General features: G+C 39.9%; 1 protein-coding gene across 1 annotated transcript in view; it reads left to right on the plus strand.

The window, feature by feature from the left end:
• KCNK10 (potassium two pore domain channel subfamily K member 10) overlaps positions 1–19,495 on the plus strand; it is a 67,004-nt gene that overhangs the window by 19,884 nt on the left and 27,625 nt on the right. Inside the window, exons 2-3 of the mRNA XM_075031081.1 lie at positions 5,931–6,259; positions 16,390–16,507. Of these exons, the coding sequence (XP_074887182.1) occupies positions 5,931–6,259; positions 16,390–16,507 (447 nt within the window). The remainder of the gene's footprint in view (positions 1–5,930; positions 6,260–16,389; positions 16,508–19,495) is intronic.

Consider the following 19,495-nt stretch of genomic DNA (forward strand, 5'->3'; position numbering starts at 1 on the left):
GCAGGTGGTGAAAATGATTAGCCATGTCCTCATAATGCAAAATTTTAATGGCTTAATGATTTTTTGGTTATACATGGACAGAAACTTCCACATTTCATTATTTCTGTCATGCATATAGCAACCTCCCGCTTCCTGTTGGACATACAAATTCCCTTCATCCATAAACCTGCATGCATTTTCTGTTTGTGACATATCCATGAGAAGTTCATATAGCTGATATCTTAATACACTGATAGCCTCAGCTCTTCCTTTAGCATAGCTCATCCTTGCTCTGACTTCCAGGCACAGCCCTGCTGTCTTAACCCAAGCAGCCAGTAGCTGAAATCACTTTGGGGATTCTGTGGGAAGGTTGTGAAATTGGAAGCACATGCTAGATACCCATATCCCCCAGGAAATTCTGTTTGGAGATAAGCCAGAGCCTTGGAGTGCAAGATCATATGTTATCCACTGGTGGGCTGCTCATTTGCCTGCCTTTCCACACTGTTCAATCAGGAAGCCTTTTGATGTTATCTTCAGTGTGTGGCCATTTCAGAATAGGGGTATGGGGGAACCCTAACAACTAGAATACCCTGCCCAGTGAAAAAGAAATAAATGAGGCTCCCGCTAGGATGCTAAAACAGTTATGGCCAGTGGAGTCCCTTCATCCCCCAGTCCTTTACGATCCATTTTAGAGAAGATAGATCCACCTACTTTTAGTGGCCAGATCAGGGAAGCTGTAGCGGACTTGCTTAGCACCTCACAGACATTTCCGAGTCTTGGTGCTCCAGGTCTCTGTTCTGTGACTTCATACACTTGACAAAATATCATATTTCTAAATTACTTCAAGAAGGAAAGCTGGCTTATTGAGTAGTGCTACAAAAAGGTTGTACATGTGCTGATAACCCAATGTAGGATCTTGTGAAAGCTGGAGGGAGAATGATTTGCTCATGAATTTTCTCAGTGAAACTGGACTGCATGATAAGATTACTTTATAATTCGAACTAAACTTCTAGTTTTGAGACAAAGATAAGGAAGACTCCATGGGAAATTTTGAGTGCTTGACTATGTAAATGTTTGAAGAAAGCATAATTTCCTCTCTTTAAAAAAACATCCCATCATATTATGAGGATTTTTGGGAAACATACTGGTACTTACCTTCAGATGCACATCAAAGAACCTTTTTACTTGAGCTGAAAGTACTTTGTTGTCTTCCTTGGATAGACCCACTAAAATGGGAGATGAAATGTCCAGTCTCATTTTTGATCAACTCATGTATTAAACTTAAAGCCAGCTGCTGGGTTTATGAATGCATAAGTATATATGCCTTTAATCTAATTCTGTGCTGAATCCTGTGAAAGGAACACTTGCATCAGATGTGTCAGGAATACTCTACTATACTCTCATTAAAATGCACATACATTCCTGTGTGCTCATGTAACTCAGGAACATGAAAGAAAATAAAGTACTAAATAAGACACTCGATTAAACCTGACTTACATTTTTGACAGATAAAAATTGTGACAGCAGTACCACAGAGGAGGGTATGTTAATTTAAAAAAATTGTATTTGGTCTAAACAGTTGAGAAACTCTCCTCTAAAACCAGGTTTCTTCAGTATCTCCTATGTTCTTGGCATATTGGGTAAGATAGTTGCCAGGTTATAGGTCATTGTGGCAAAGCCATGCTCAGTGTTTTCATAATCAAAAGCCAGTTGAACATCCTCTCAGAATTTTGGCTCTTATTTGAAGCTGTCCCTCTGAGGTGGCTGTACTTTGAACCTCTCTGTCTGGAGATTTTCCCTTTAAATTAGAACTATTTTCACAGAGTCATAACAGGTTATCTAGCTCACCCTGATGCTGTAAAGCAGGGCCAACTATACCTAAATATTTCTGGCAGAAATTAGTCTAACCTGTTCTTAGAAACATCAGTCTCCTAAAGCAAAGCATACCTGCAGTAATAAAGGACAATTTTTAACCTTAAGCAATGTCTTATGGTGTATCATTTCAATAGCTCCAATGTTTTACATTACAGCATTTTGCTTTAGAATAGAATATTTCAGTTGGAAGGAACCTACAATGGTCATCTAGTCCAACTGCCAACTGCTTAAGCTGGGTTAAGTTTTGCCCCAGTCTTCTTGATGGTCAGTGAGTAAGAGTTTTGACTCCTTCTCATCAATGTTAGCAGAAATCTCAGGTATTTAAGCTCCTCACATATCAATGGGAGGCCTGTCTGCACCCTTTGTCAGTACCTCAAATGCAGGTAGTGCGGTACTCTTGGAGGTGGGCAACTGTACAGATCTTAACATTTTAATTTGACTTGTAACATCAACATCTTCAGCTGCTTTATTTTGAAGCTTATCGAGACAAACAGGAACCCACCTTTGTTTCCCCACTGGCATCCTCTTACTGGAGTAAGGCCTGTGTCGAAACACTGGTGTGTTCCTTTGAGGGTACCTGTTCCTTTGAGGTTACCTGTCTACTAATTTAGTGCATGCATATGAATGGAGCTTCATCATGGCTTTCAGTGAGGCAGATTAAGTCTTCTTTGATATGATTTAACAAACACACATGGATGAGACTCTGTTCTGGGACAAGCCTGTTCTGACAGCAGCTTATCTTGAAGAAACATGGATAAATAAAGCAGGGATTGTTCTGCATTTATTGTAAACATATCCTCTTCTCTTTTCCTCTGTGTCCTAAACTATAGTCTAAACTATCTCTACAGATCCAAGAATTTATGTAGTCCTTCATTTTCTTAAACTGTATGTATACCTCTGCACATTGTTATATTGCCACTGTAGTCCATCCTTTGATCTTCATAAAACTTCTACTTGTTAAACTTCTGGAAGTTTATATAGCTTTTACGTTTATATGTTTGTTCAAAAATTGTACAGACATGGATTCTTACAGGACACTCGTGTTTGTTAGAAAAGTAAGCACTATTTTATCTTATTCTACTTAGTGAAACCATGGTTTAAAGGTGAATGGTAGGACTCTTCTGAGAGCAGAGGATCATGGAGGGAGAATTCCAGTTAGAAGTCGGGACTTATGATACCATACTGTGTGCTGAAGTCGCTAACTCCACTCTCTTGTCGTAAAGAGTGAGATAGCTGCTAGATGGAGTATCTACACTGGTTTTCCAATATCTAACTGCTGCTTAAAATCTACCCTGAAACATCTGTGAGGTATTGACTGCAGTTGTGTTTTCTGCATCAGCTTTGTAAGAAGACCATCTCTGTTATACATCAGTTGCTCAACTAGCTGCTTTAGTAGAGTCTTCTTGTGTATTAATTTATATAATATAAAATACTTTAGGATCAACATTTTGACATACACTTGGGGTAGCTATTACTAATAGCAGAAAATTAAAGACTTTAATGCAGTTCTTCTTAGGGAACGAGTTCTTTTATTTTAGAGATAAGCAAGCCGAGCACAGTAATCCATTGAGCTGTTTAAGTGACACAATATTTATAAGAACATTTACGTTCCCTACCCTGAACTTCCCATCTTGTTCTTAAATCAGTACAACACATTTTCCTTCCAAGATGGAATTAAACAGGCCATGATTTTACTGTAAAGCTGTTATTAACACTTTGCCAGAAATACAATTTGAATACGAAACAACATTTATACTAGCAGAGAGGGAAAGAAAACTCACAAAAGCTGTTTTACCAGCTCCTGACTTCCTTCCTCTTTACTTATCATTTGTGGGATATCAAAGTCAGGCATCTCTCACCACTGACAGGCTCAACCAGCCCACACTGGACTATGCCAGTCACGGTAAGGTGGGTATCTGTTTCAAAAAATTGTAGCATGCTGTTTCTGTCGTATGAATTCTGCTCTCTTCTTACCATGTGAGCCTCAGATCCTGAGACTATTTTGCTGAGTAATCTCAAGTGTGCAAAATCAGCTCTCAGGCTTGCAGATTTTGTGTTGATTCACAATATACGCAATAGTTATTGGCTCTAACTAATGTAAATTAATTGAATTCCATGGAATCCATGGAAGTTATGTTACACTGGTTTACATCAGCTGAGCCACTTCTGGGAATACTCAAATTTATTTAGTTCAGTAAAGAGACGTTGTGATTCAGATTTAAGATATTTGCCTATAGAGGAAGGAAGATTATAACAAACAGCTACACACAACCTCTCTATTTTACGTTTCTTCTGAATACTTTTCTGATATTTCCTGCTGAAACTCACTGTATCTATTACAATAATCCTTTCCTTTTAGGACATGTAGAGAATGAAATAATTGATCTCTTTTACAAAAAATGTGACTTTTTTCTAATACTGTCACTCTTCTCCCTATTGTCACAAGTTCTTAGAACTTACATGAAATATATCTGGAGGTAAGAGAAGTTACCTTTTAAGTTTGATGTCATTCCATCCTGGCTGATAAGTGTTGGGGACCATAACGAACTTTTGATGGTCAAACTGACCAGCTGTGCCACAAGGTGTTGCAAAACAGAGATAACACACAAAGGGGATCAACCACAGAGGCTATTCCTCTGATCTTGGATCCTTTCTAATCTAATTAGTATCTGGAACCTCCAAGTCACATGTGAAAAGAAATATTAACTGTAAGTGTAAAGCAACTGTAGATTTCTGTAGTTTATCAGTTAGCAAGTAAGCTGGAAGCTCTATCCTTAATGCAATGCTTCAGAGAAGTATTGCTTCTAGGAAAACATGACTGTAGTAAACAGCTGAGTTCTTAAATTATTCAGTATCATAAAATGGTTTCTATTGGGAAAGAGTTGTAGCCCACTTCAAACCCAAGGTGTAATCACATTGTATGTTCAGATTGTATAGAATAAGTTTATGGTGCCACTCTGATCAGATGTTGTAAATCCTTCTGCTTTAATTTCTGAGCACAACAGCAAAGACACTTTGAGAATAAGTTCAGAGAATGCAGCTAAAGTGACTGTATTTTAACTGCAATCTGATTTAGGTCTGATATGAAATAAATCAATCCCGTTTCAGAGAAATTACAGGCCAGTGACAGCTGTACTGTGGTAAGATTACAGCAGGGATTTGGTTTAAAATGAATCCAGCATCTTTAAAGCCTGCATGTGGTACCATTATACCAGTGGATGCTGAGGAACCCGGCCTCATTCTGCCATTGCTAATGCTGGCAACAGAGAGTGGGGAAGTGTGGTGCTGAGACACCTGAATTACCTGGAGGTGAGCCAGCTTTCATTCAGATGCCTTGGTAGCTTGAAACAGTGGTTGGGCTAATAAGTCTGGCTGGAAGTCAGGGCTTATTAGCTCTGATGTACTGCTAAGGTCACACGGGCTCTACAGTGTCTCAGTCCCAAGCTGGGAGGTCCATCGTTGTGCTTGGCATGTGAGTCACTTTGACCTCAGATATCTAGTATGCTTTGGCTGAAGAATGATTTATGCTAAGATTTGTAAAGCTTCCAGGCTTCAAGAACATTTTCAGAAGTGATGGTTTTGTGAATCCATGTGAATAATATGGGCCTGCTTGTGTTGGTGAGCCAAACAGCATTGTAGTTTACAAAGCATTTTCTGTTTCTGTCAATACCAGGCCAGGTAGTGATCACTGATCATTGACAGTTCAATTTCTTAGCACTATTAATACTGTTAGTGTTATGATTTAAGGACATAAATCACTGCCAGGGTCCCTCACCAAACACTAGTCAAAATTTTCATATTCTTATTGGATAAATGTTTTTCTGCATCCTTCTGAAATTTTTGCATATGCAACTGGCCTGTCTGGTTCTAGAGGTAATGGGTGAAGCAAACCGTTGGGGTGGCTTGTGTATGGATGGACACATGGAGCCTTCCAGATGAGAAGAATCGCATGTATGTGAATAACATGGTTTATGTGAGAGTCTTGAAAATGGTATTTAGGGAAGTTGTATATGAACATCAAGGTCATACCCTTATGGGTTTGATTTTGAATAAGACTTTTTTACTTTGTGTTTCAGTGGCTGTTCCCTCACCAGTGCCAGCTTGTGAACCTGAGCCCAAAACTAACGGGCATTACCCAGCTCCACGACTCTCCATTTCCTCCCGAGCCACAGTCGTTGCTACCATGGAAACCCCTTCTCAAGGCCTGCAGACAGTCATGAAGTGGAAGACAGTGGTGGCCATCTTTGTTGTGGTGGTAGTTTACCTGGTGACGGGAGGACTTGTCTTCCGCGCCCTGGAGCAGCCCTTCGAAAGCAGGCAGAAGAACACAATTGCACTAGAGAAGGCTGATTTTCTTCGGGAGCATGTTTGTGTAACCCAGCTAGAGCTGGAGACGCTGATTCAGGTAGGCCCCATGAAGAAGACAGTACTTCCTGGAAGTTAGGATAAACAGCTTGGTGGTTCGTTGATCAGCTGTGTCGGTGGGGAACAAAATTGTTTTTTCCTTGCTCTTGCCATGGGCAGTGTGGTCATTTTCAAGTCCAGGAAACAGAAACTAGGTCTCCAAAACATTGTAAATAGAGGTTAAATGTATTCACTAAAAAATCAAAAATGTGTGCAAAGAAAATCAGAACTTAATATCTGGAAGAAATTTTTGTGAGATGTGACAGATTTGCAAGACATTTGCCCATCATCTCTGTAATTTTCAAATTATATTAAGTTCTTAATTCTTCCTCCAAAATTAAACACAGCAACTAAGAGAGCAAACAGAAAATGATAGGTGGGAATTTTAAAATAAATATTCAGCCAAGAATTCTGAACTTACTGGTATATTAATTTACAGGTTTACTATTGTGAATTTTAGGTAAATGAATGATGATGAAGTAAACAATTAAAAATAGAAAAAAATTGGCATTTAAGAACTACTGAATTTTTAGTCTGGTCTAGTATGCAAAGCTTTAGAATAAATTTTCAAGGAAATAAATATCAAGTATGTAGCGATAAATGTAATGGAAAATGGAGTAACATGCAAGAAAGATCTATCAAGGATAGAGTTACATTTCATTGATTAAAACTCTAGGCAAGGAAAGTATTATGGATCTTACAAGACTTCAGTAGAGTATCTTCTAGGATCCCATGCAGAAACCTATAAGTTAGCCTGGAGAAAATAGAGATTAGATAAGAAACGTGAGATACCTAAGGAATATATTCCAAAGTTGAACTTCAGCCTCATATTTCAGACCTGAATTTGTGTCTGAACCTTCCAGGAGCACAATGTGTTTCCCTCTGGGTGTTGCACCAGAGTTCTGTTGTGATTTTAGGGTGTTTGAAAGAACAAAGAGCTATCCCATGGATTCTTGTGTGCATCCACCCAACTGTGTTATAAAACCCTTTCTATAAGTGAATCAGATTTATAAGCTGCATATTTCTTTTAAGAAGCTGTTCCACTATCTTATTGCCATGATGAAAAAAGCATTCTCCCACTTTTCAGCCTAAACTTGTTCAGATTCCTTGTACTTTGTCTTCCACAGACAACGTCCCATTGCTTAATAGATTCTTCTCCCTTGCCCACAGGTGTAGACAGCAATGCTCTTCTGCCTCTCCTAAGCAAAACAAATTCTTTCTGTTTCTTTGCAGATAGATGTGGGCTCTCCCTGCTTGTGCTCTGTGTTCACAGAAGACGGGTCAGTTCTGAGTCAGAGGCTGTGTACCCGTATCTTTGGGCAGCCTGGTACTGTAGCTAAGAAGCCAAACCTGCTTCACCAAGAAGCGGTATTGTGCTGATGTGACTATACAGCTTTTGGGTCAGAGCTGGCTTGGATCACATCCTTCATCTGTCTGCAAAAGGCAGGTGAACATGTTTGGTTGGTAGTGTGAATTCTGTTCAGGGATATTGGTTCAGATATGTTTCTCATGGCAGTGTTGCAGAGATCTGTATTTCCCTCAACTGCTTAGGTATAATGTGTGCTAGCTGTTTAAAGGATTTTTAGAAAATACTAAAAGCAAGAAGTTTGTATTCCCTTGATGGGAATGCCACCATTAAAAGATACGCAAAATGCTTTCTTTTCTAGCAGAAAGCAGAACACATAATAGGTGCAACAAGCAAAGCACCTCAACAGGATGGTAGACTCCTGCATAGCAACTGCAGTACAAAGTTTTCTAGATAGCCCCTATTCTCTAGCCTATGCTATGTACCAGTTTTAATTCTTTATTTTACACAACATTTTTCCTTCTTTCACCTCAAAAGTGGTGACACTAAAATGAAAAACAGGCATACTGTGTCATTAGAAGGCAGATATTCTGAACAAATCTTATCATCTCCTGAGATTTCAGTATGTCCTCAGGCATTACACTGGGTAACTGGGAATCATTTTGCAAAGGTAAATTAAATGGGTTTAGCAGCTTAGCATGTGAATGTCTTAAGGCCAAGTGATGTGAAATATTGAAACAGATTTGTCAATAAAGAACAAGTTCTTTTGGATTCTTCTGTATGTCTGGAGGTGAAACTGGCTCCAGGGATGTAGTTGGGTATGCTGATACAGTAAACTGTGATTGTAACTGACTTGCACAGAAGAACAGTGAACCACTGCTTGAAGATAATGTCAGGGGGTTAATGTGCTTTCATGCCTTCATGTTGATGATCTCAAAAGTGACTTCTCCCTGGCTGGCACAGTGCATTTCTGCATTGCACCAAATGCTGCATCTGCCTTTACAACTGTGATTTCAGACTGATGTGGCAACCTCCATGGGTTCTGGCTGCTGTGCTGTGTGTGGTCAGCACCAGGCTACCGCTAAGGGAGCTATTTATAATTAATGTTATTTGACTACCTGAAAGCCTTTAGATGAACACAGATCATACTCTCCAGAATGACTGTGTTGATTCACCTCTGTGCTTTGGAGAATATGGAAAAAATACAAAAAGAGAGACCTTAGAACTAGCTTGTATCCTTTTGCTGTGGGAGTGGCTCTGGAACAATCTTTTAAGGGAGAAGAGGAAAGGAGCGTCATGGTCTTTACAAGGCTAATGATAGAAAAAATTATCCCTTTACCTAAATTTTGATCTTTCAAAGGATTCTTTGGAATACCTATAAGGAAGATGTATGGCACTGTATGAGGAAGCTGTTGTAATTCAGTGTGGATAAGACATCCTTTCCAACTTGATCTCCAATAACCCACTGCAAATATTAGCACTGGTAGCACAAATGTGAATTGCTGCGTCCCGACTGTGAAGTTCATTCATAGACTTTGGAATTAATATAGTGATGAAAGCAGTGCAAATCCCTAGGAAGTTTCAACGTATTTTAAATTTGTATTTACCTCTTGGGTTTTGGTTCAGGTCTGCCTAATACTAACACAAGGACAGGTAGTTTTTTCTTACCAATAGCAAGTATTTCACAGTGCAGTCTGTATTGTCCAAAGTCACCTGAAGTGGAAGTTCTTAACAGTACATTTTTGAAGCTCATTTCCGCTTCTGAAGACATTTGTTGCAGTGAAGCAAGTTCATTATTTAATACCTCCTGTGATCTACAACTTGTCACAATGGTGAATACCAGAATAAGAAAATGACAGAATCGTGTGCTCTATCTAAACACTTTTGACTTTTCAGAGTTAGAGAGAAATTAAATCTAGAATATGCTAAAAGACAATGAAAATTCAGGTGCTTCAAGTACATTTAGCTGTATTGTACCCATCTGAACAAATAACAGAAGGCAGCAGGACTCAAGTGACTGGACATACAGATGAAAAGAAGAATAACATTAGTAGTTACACTTGCTAACATATTACAAAACTTTTTTGTTGTTGTTCTTGTATGTCATGGCATAAGCTTATTAGTAGCTGGGGTCAAAAAGAAGTCATCTTGCCTTTGTAATAATGCAGACTTAGAGTGTATAACGGGGAGGTTATGCCTCTCAGATAGACCAGATGTTATCTATCATTAGGAGACACAGGCAGGAAGAACATCAATGTGTTCTGGCAAAGTAATTCCTTTGCACCTAATAAGGGTATTCACATTCTCTTTCTGTGTTGCCTGTGCACTCTGTATGAGTAAAAACTTTTGTAATGAGCCCTGCTTTCATAATAAGCCCTGCACAATGACGTAAGATAGAGTGGCTTGCTACTGTTAGAAGTTGCTTATGTTACTGGTGGGCTGCTTTCTTATTCCTTTTCCTTCAGGGTTTAATTTAGGAGTCTGAGTGATTATAGTATAAAGAAAAAATCACCCACCTGGGAACTAAGTCATATTATCAATGTCCACTAATGACTACAGCAACTCATTAGAGTTAGACTGTAAGCTGAAAAGGAAGCAGAGCTGGAAATAAGCTAATCAGGCTTTACTGGCTAATTATGTTAGTAAGAGTTCATATTTTGGATAGGCATTTTTGATTAGTGTTCTGAACTACGTTCGCCCTGAAGGTAAGCAAAAAGGGGAACATCCTGCAAAGATGGTTTCAGTTTTCAGCTGGTTCAATAGTGTCATAAGCCAGCTTGTCTTTTCAGGGTGTTTCCCTGTAAAATGAAGAGAACTTTGTTGGCTTTCATGTGCTAGAAGAAAGCTCTAGAATGAGCAGAAAAAATAAGTGGTTTGAGTTAACTATGGGGAAGACTTGCTTGTTGCTGAGGACAGGAAAAGACTATTTGAACTGTGAAGAAAAACAATGGTAAATACCTGATTATTGAACTTTCTGCCTGTGCCTCTGGAGGTTGTCTTCTATATGTCCCAACTTCCCTTCTGCCCCTGATCTTCAGATCTCTTGGGTCCTGTCTAAATTGGTGCAGGCAGCCTAGTTTGTAACTTCGGTCCAGAGAGACTCCAGTTGTATAAGAGACAGACTGAGCCTAGGATGCTGCAGAAGTCTGCAGCTGTCCTGTAGCTATCTATGTTGCTTCCAGAACTTAGCTAAGAAGTTTGCAGGGAGCTAAGCCCTTTGGACTTAGCTGTCTGTGCATGTCCCTTGTTGAATGCTGTAGGTCTGTCCTCAGACACAGTGCATGCACAACAATCAAATCACTATAATCGTAGGTAGGTCACTCTCTGGCTGATTGTCACCTAAAGACCTTAATGGGATAGGCAGAAATATTTAAGGGATGAGCTTTCAAAGCTTATACCTTTTGATTATACCTGAATAAAAATTGCTAGCCTTGGTCCTTCAAAAATGCTGTTGTGGAAAAGTGAATAAATGGGAATTTATGATGAGGATCCCTTAATCACTGTATGAGTGGTGGTAAGAATAAGTAGAGAGGTAAGGATTATAGAGAAAAGTTATTAAGGAATTAGTCTTTAAAAGCTGCTTGCTAATGAGAAGCATCCTAATAATTGTAATAGAGAAAGATCAGAGCATGAAAGGCAATTGAAACAACTTTTTGTATGCTTGATAGGAATCTGCTTGGAAAAGAATTGTAGAGGGAGATAATCATTATTGGATTAGCATGATCTGTGGAGAGGAATTAATGGAACTAGAAAAAAGATGACAAGAATTTTCTTTCTTATCAAATTCCTATCCTTGGTTACACATAGGGTACATCCTTTGAATAGCTCAGCACTCAGGAAAGGTATTATGCTTGTCCTTGGAAAAGATTTGTCTTCTTCATGCTTGGGATCTTACTGGAGAAATTAAAGAAACATGAACAAGTGAACCAGATAAAAGCCCTTCTTCCCAGAGAACCAGAAACAGTCTGGTTCCTGTCTCCTCATCAGCTGCACTAGCTCCCAGCTATCTTGTTGCCTATGGGCCTAACTCTAGACTTTTTCTTGATGCAATTGCCTTAATTAGTGACCAAGGAACCTAATACGTTAGTGAAGGCTGGTGTGTACTCACTCACGCACCAAGGAGGATCAGATATGTGAGTATCCGGGCTCGGGGAGGGCCACCTGCACCCCAGGGGACAGGGAGCCAGCAGCTGTGGACCCCACCACCGCCAGCCGGGGAGCATGGCCGGCCAGGGCAGCCGGGGCATCCCCCAGCCCAGACTATCAGGTACCTCCCTGGGGATGGGGACAGGCTGAGGCTGGGCTGGGACATCAGCCCATGGGTCAGGCCCCAGCTCGTCAGAGCCTGTGGCTGGGCAGGGCAGAGCTGCGGGGAGCTGGAGCCCGACACTTGTATGGTGTCACTGGGGCAGGGACCAAGACAGCGAGTAGTTTCTCTTTGGTATAAGGACAATATAATTGATTTTATCCATAGAGAAGTGATACTATTTCGATCTTATGTCATGGGGGAGAACTCTTGACACCTGGTGAGACAAGTTAGTGTTCACTATACCTTTCTTTGGACTTTGAGTCCTGTGTGTTAACAACTAAGCAGCCCAGGGTGGGCACATGCCTCATAGCCTTTAAATATTGCTGCCTGAATATCAACAGGTGGAATTGACAAAGCCTGTTCCAGATTGAGATGGAGTCTGGATTGCACTCACTTTGGGAATACAGGATTAAGTCACCCAGTATCACCACATATGCTAGGCTTTTGCTGTGGGATTTGCCTTCAGTCCCATGCAGATTTACCAGACCATGTCTGCTTGGTTACAGAGGAGCTGTAGTGTGCTGATACCGAAGGGACTCAGAGTAAAATGCACATCTATACAATGGTAGGGAATCAAACTGAAAATTGTAATCAGAAATATATGTTTAAAAAAAATTAATATTGAGTACTTGGATTTACTTTGGTATTTTTGTCATTTCCCTCACTCCTATCTGCCTATTGGATTTAGGGCACATCCGTTACTTGAACAGCAAGAAAGACAATTTCAGCCCTTTGAAGTATTCCAAGTTATTGCCTTCTCTGAATGGGTGGCATTTCAAAAGTGTAGATTAATAGTTATTCATTAAATAAGAATGCTTTTTGAATTAATAAAAAATATTGAAAAAATCTTGTGCACTGTGCATGTAACTCCTCTTGAGGAGGAAGAAGGGATCAGGAGAGGATTATGTGTGAAACACCTATGGGTATTTTGATGACCTATTACTTTTGATGATACCTCAACTATAAAAATACCTGATACTACTAGTTTAAAATGTCTTAAATATGGAAGGTTTGCCAACAGAGTGGTTAGCACTCTGGAAATTGTTTCTTTCCCTACTCCAAGATAACTTGAGGATGCAGCTCTTCAGGTCATGCTGCAAAGCCTATCGGAAGTTTCACAGATGGGAAACTGTTGTAAAATTTCATGGTCTGTGTGAACTGGGAGAGTCTTGCCAGTGATAGTGCCCTTGTTTGAGTTTTGTGTCAGTCTTCATCTAGCAGGATACTTCTGTATAGGTGGACTTGTGGTGGTGGTATAAGGCATCCTTTGCTCATTGCATGACCTGAAATTGCATATTTAAGTGCTGCTAACTGCAGGGCTGCTCTCCTCTTACCCCTCCCTTGCTGTCCTCCATCGCTGTATGCAAAATACTGTGTATTAAGAGGTAGCATTGGGATAGTTGGATATTTATAAATGAATGATGTCAGTCAAGCTTTAAAGAAAAAAAGAATTTGTTCTGGATAAGGAGGGAGCCTGAGAAGCTCAAAGCTCCCTAAGGCAACAGGAGGCTCCTTCAGTTCAGGGTTAGTGCTTGGCCCTAATAGACTTGCTAAACTGTGTAAACTCAAATGTGATTAAAGTGTTGTAATTAGCTCGCTGACATTCACACACTCAAGGGGAAGGCAAGCAGCATTCCTTGGCAGAAGTAACATGCCAGGGTAGCTGACAGTGTGTCATGGCCTATTTAAACAGGCAACCTGTCTGTTATGCTGATTTATGGTCTTCTGGGTAAACAAACAAATGATCTCTGCTTTCACACCACCTGCACAGCAACTGGTACAGAAGCCCTTTCAAAGGGTTTGGTCCTAAACACTTCCTTTCTCTATATCCCTGTTTCTTGAGGTATGGACAGGTGCTGAGGAACCCTGGCTTTCTGCCTACATGAAATACAACCAGTCCAGTCTGGAGCTTACTCATGCTGTAATTTCACAATCAGCTCAGCCTGCCATGTAGCAGCTCTACTGTTAAAAAAGGCTGTCCTGTACTGATCTCTTTCGATATACTTGGCCTCTGTTCTTGCCCATGCACCTCTTCTCCCACTCCTTTCCCTTTTGTGGGGCAATGTGATGAATAACTTAAGAACTGGGGAGCAGATTAGCTGAAACTAGCCCAAGGAAAAAAATGTGGTAGAGGAACATTTGTGACAATGAAGTCAGTTGGAAATAGAGGCAAAAAATGAGTGAGGAAAAGTGCAAAATGGAAGAGGAAGAAAAGAAAAAATGTGATAAATGAGCCAACAGAGGGAAGAGGTGAATGAGGAGAAAAGTGTATCATGAAAGCTAGGTATAGAAGAGGTGTTAAATGGATGTATTTAAAACTCAGTGCTAAAAGCACAAGAGAATAGGATGTTATAGAGAAGATCAGGAGAAAAATCATAGATATGAACAGATGAGAAGTGCAGCAATGGTAAAATAGAATGGTTAACCTTGCTTTACACAGGGACTGTATAGAAAAAGGTGAAATAAAAAAATCACAGGGACAATTCATAGATCATAAGTCAGAGGGAAAAGAGAAGTGGTTAAAGAAATAGAATAAGAAAAGTCAAAACAACCTTGTATTGATGGGTGGGAATTCTGTGTTGACCAAGGTCAAAGCAAGAGAGGATGTAAGAGGCAGCACTTTGCCTTTCTTGTTGAGCCTGGCAATAAGTTTGCTGAAATAACCAGGGCTAAAGGCCGGTGGCAATGTTTAGGAGGAGGAGCAAATATCAGAGTGAGAGAGAAGGGGGAGATCTGGCAGTGGCATGATAACAGCAACATAAAGTGAGGTTGGAAAAGAATGAGAAAAAGGCAAAGATCTGGAAATGGTAAGAGGCAGAAAGAGAGAAGCTTGGTTCCTTTGCGTTGGTTTTATGGAAATTAATCTCAACTGGGAACATTTGGGAACGAGAGGTTTACTTTGAAAGGCAGTTATTTTAGCTGCTGTTCCAGAGTGGGGTCTGAATTTCTCTATGACAGGCAATAGATTGCATGAGATCTACAAGCAACTAGAGAATATGTACCAAAGGGCACCTCAAAAGTGAACTTAGACCAATTCAACTAAATGTGCCACATGCTGATGAGAGATTTATTTCTGTGCTTTGGAGGCTGATGTATTTAGCTCTATCTTCCTTTGGACTATGAAGCTGCAATGAAAGGCAAATGTGTATGTCCCCATGATACAATATGGTGCACTTTTAGAAATTCCCAAGCAAACTTGTAGCAGGCTGATATGTCTGCCTGGTTTGATTCAGTGCTGTGTGAGTCCTAGGACAGTGACCTGGAAGCAGTATAGCTACCTCAGCTTCTGTTCTGGATTTAGTTCATTCAAGCACTAGCTGGGAGTCTCTACCACACTATACTTGTGGACATGTGACCCTGTCCAATGTGGCAACTGGGAAGTCCTAGCTGATCACAAAGGTGTTTCATGATGTTGCCATAGCTATCCTATTTGTTCATTTCAAATGGGATATATATATATCCTATTTTTATTTTAGTGTATTGGGTCTGGCTGAGATGGAGTTAACTCTACCCATAGCAGTCCTCGTAGTGCTGTGCTCTGCATCAGTACCTAGAAAAGTGCTGATAACACACCAGTGTTTTGGCTACTGCTGAGCAGTGCTGGCACAGCATCAAGGCTGTCTCTCCAACATTTTTGCCCCCCCCTCAATGGCAGGCTGGGGCCGGGCAAGATCTTGGGAGGGGACATAACCAGGACAGCTGACCTAAACTAACCAAATAGATGTTCCATACCATATGACATCAACTCAGATATAAAAACTAAGAAAAGGGAGATGGAAGTGGGGGCATTTTTGTCTTCCAGAGCAACCACTATGCCTACTGAAGCCCTGCTTCCCAGGAAGTGGCCAGACATCACCTGCTGATGGGAAGTAGAGAATAACATCATTTGTTTTTCTTTGCTTTCACACGTGACCTTTGCTTTCACTTTATTAAACTGTCCTTATCTTGACCCACGAGCCCTTTGTTATATTTTCTCCCCCCAGTCCGCTGAAAAGGGGGAGTGATAGAGCAAAATTGGTGGGCACCTGGCATCCAGCCAGGGTCAACCCACCACATTTAGTTAGCATAAAATACAAATAACTTAATCAATTATTAGTTGTCTGGGAATTAAAATCCCTGGCTGACTAGCTTCAGTTGACTTCATGAACATTATTTGTACTTATCACCCCTCTTGCTGCTTCTAACATCAGCTGTTTCCATTGGGGAATTTTTCCTTTGGCAGTTTTTGCTACAAGAACGATATTTATGGATCTCTTTGTGGTGTCGGTCCTCTACTTCTCCATTGCTTTGTATCTTTTATCATTTGTCTATGCATTGTATCTTTCTTCCACATTTAGTTCAGTCTTATATTCAGTTCTTGTGTACAGAGGGTGCTACTATACTTTGAGCAGGTATTAAAAAGTTTAAATCTAAGCTGTTACAATGGTCCTAGAAATTTCCCTTTGGAGCCTATACTGACTTGCATACCATATGGTAAGGCATGGATAAGGCTGATCTCTTGTCTCTTTCTTTGCAGCATGCTATTGATGCTGATAATGCTGGAGTCAGTCCCATAGGAAATTCCTCTAACAACAGCAGTCATTGGGACCTTGGAAGTGCCTTTTTCTTTGCTGGAACAGTCATCACAACTATAGGTATGTTTATGTTTATCTTTTAAAATACATGGTCACACTGAGACCTGGATAATGAAATAAATTTAAGTAAGGTAGATGACAAAGAAATAAAGTGGCTGAACTGTATTTTTCTCAATTCTCACAAGGCATGCCTCTGGTATGTGTCAAGGGCATTGAGTCTCCAGGTTAGTATCAGAAGCTGTGTACATAACTGGGGTAGAATAGCAATGCTGAACTGAAAACAAGTAGCACTGATGTAGCTAAGGCTTTATAAGTCTGTTCTTCATGTAGATGCAGGTGATTTTAATTATCACTAAAAAGATCAAGAACGTGTACCCGATGAAATAACTATTGTATGGTTGTTGGGAATTTGGATTTTAATATTATAGATTAATTTACCCATAAGGGTAACTTTCTTCCTAAGTACATCAATTAATTTTGACTTATGCTCTGAAGTTTGATATAAATAATTCTTCTTATACCCTGCTCCTTGTAACTGGAAATGTGTTCACATAAGTACCACATCCTTTTAAAAATCCTTCCTTGCTTTCATAGTAATAATTGCAAGGGATTCCATGAATTGTACATTGTGTAAAAAAAGCTCCACGATTTTTTTTTCCATTCTAGAATTCCTGACCTTGAAATATTGACATATTTCTCTGTATTAGATGAAGGGTATACTGAACTGCTCCATTTACTTTTCTTGAACTGCTAATTTTATTAAGTTCATTATTCAGGCCCTTGTCATCTGTGTCTCCTATACATTGTATCCAAAGTACTTTGTCCCTTGATCTCTGAATGCTGGCCTTAGATATGCTAAGGTTTTTGTCCCCTCCTCTGTGAGCCAGTTCCTCTCTTGAAGATTCTCTAGGCAGTTCGGATTTCAGAAGATGCCCTGAAGGGAAAAAAATTATAAACTGGTAACACTGATGATGAGGTTAAACTGCTGATAGTTATACAGTGGTTTGATAATTTTAAGCTTGATTTCAGTGCTGTCATAGTTAGAGGTCAAGAGATCTCATTATTTGGAAACCACTGGCAAATTACTGCTTTTTATTTGCATTGGCTTTGGGTATTCTGATTTAAATACGGGATAAAGTGCTTTTCTGCATTATGGCTGTGATACACACACTGGTGACTGTATAGACAAATAATCTGACAATCATGTAATCCTTCATTAAAGTGTGAGAATCTGACTGAATTCTGCAAGTTCTTTATGCAGCTAATACAACGAAAAAATCCTATGGCAGTTACAAGGCTCACTGTGATCATCTCAAACAGTGGAGTCTGTGCCTTTGGCTCCACCTTTTCTGTGTTGTCAGAGTGAGGGTGAAAGAGCAATTGTATGGAGTGTACTCCTCTCTGTGTTCCTCTATATACTAAACTACATTACCATGTATTTTTAATGGTAGTATAAAACCAGGGGGTGGAGAGAAAGAAAACATTTCTGAATCAAATGTCAGAAACCCCTCCCTTAATATTTGTTTACTCGATAGACCCAAGTGACAAGCTTTTAAATTACTCATTACAGTAAATGCCACTATGTAGGCATAGTTTATGTAGGCATATTCATTGACATCTGCTATTTAAATAACTTATTGAAAAGAGCTTGGATTTCTGCCCATATTTGCTTTAAATTCTCTGTGAATGAGATTTTTATAGGCTGCATAAAGTCTACGTATTGTTTCTGGGCATGAAAATTATTCTATTTTATCCACCAGAGCCATGTTAGAGCTCCTCTTAGGCAGACACTCAGCAGACTACCTGGTCAACCTCAGTCCACCGGCCTGTGTAGCCTGGATTTTCTGGGACTTCTAGGACAAACCAGAATCACAGATACAGCCATGAAAAGGACTGTGGGTTGGGGGGCAGGCAGTGTTGTGCATCAGCATAGTCCTTTCACCATCCCATGACAGAGAGATGTATCCAGTGCCAGTGTCACAGACCTAACAGGATTAGGACCTTGGAGCCCAGCCTTAATTCCCAAGGACCAGGGGGAATTGCTGTAGATGAAGCAGACACTCTCTTAGGTCACCATGTCTCTGGATGCTCTGCGTTTCCACTTTATCTCATCAGTGACCTGTGATTGTGTGATCATTTTTAATTTTCAAATAATTATATATAGTCAAAATACACATCTCTATATCATTTCTGTGAAGATACCTGAGCTTGAATTAAAAGGTGCAAATATTACTGCCACAATTGTTTTTTCTTTTTAACGTTAACATTTTAACAGCAATACCATGGCTACTAGGGTCATAATGCTCTATTTAGATTCCTACCGTTAAATTCACATGGGTGATGTGGAGAAGAGAAGTGCCTGAAAAAACAGTGGTAACTAAATGTAGTTTACTGCATAGAATGGGTGGAGAGCTGTCCTGTGCATTCATCAGCATGTTAGACTTTTAAGAATACCACAGAGGAGTGCTCCAAACAAGATTCTTGCTACCTTCCAGGGTGCAAAGGGCCTATTACTCATGCTTTCCACTTGTCTCTCTCTAGATTGCCTGATCAGCTTCCTATTTACATGTTGGCTATAGAAAAGCCAAGGTAAAGAGGATTGCAGTGTTTTGAAATAGTTAACAGAAGACGTACTGATCATGATAGACTTGGGCACCTAAAAGATAGTCCATCTCTCTTTAGGTGCCCTATGTCCTTTTCTGCCAGTGTCAGAGGTTCCCAGTATCTTGCCTAGAGATACAAGGCTGGAAACGGAAATCAAATGTGCCCAAACATGCTTGGGACAAAAAGAGAGTTTTCAGTCAGGATATGCAACTGGATAATTATGTCTTGGTCAGAATCTGTCATCTTTTCAACAGCCCTGGGTTATCCGAACAGAGGGTGGAAGGCAGGCATGTATGTGCCTTTATTAAAGGATCAATAATGATTTTAAAACATAAATGGAGTAGGATCTTCTGAGGGAAGGCTTAAAAACTTACTTGTTAAAACCTATTAAAAAAACCTCATGAAATAAAAACGTTAGGCTCTTTATTGTCAAATTGAAAGGGG

This window comes from Buteo buteo, chromosome 6, assembly GCF_964188355.1.
Source record: "Buteo buteo chromosome 6, bButBut1.hap1.1, whole genome shotgun sequence".
In the NCBI taxonomy this organism is placed as follows: domain Eukaryota; kingdom Metazoa; phylum Chordata; class Aves; order Accipitriformes; family Accipitridae; genus Buteo; species Buteo buteo.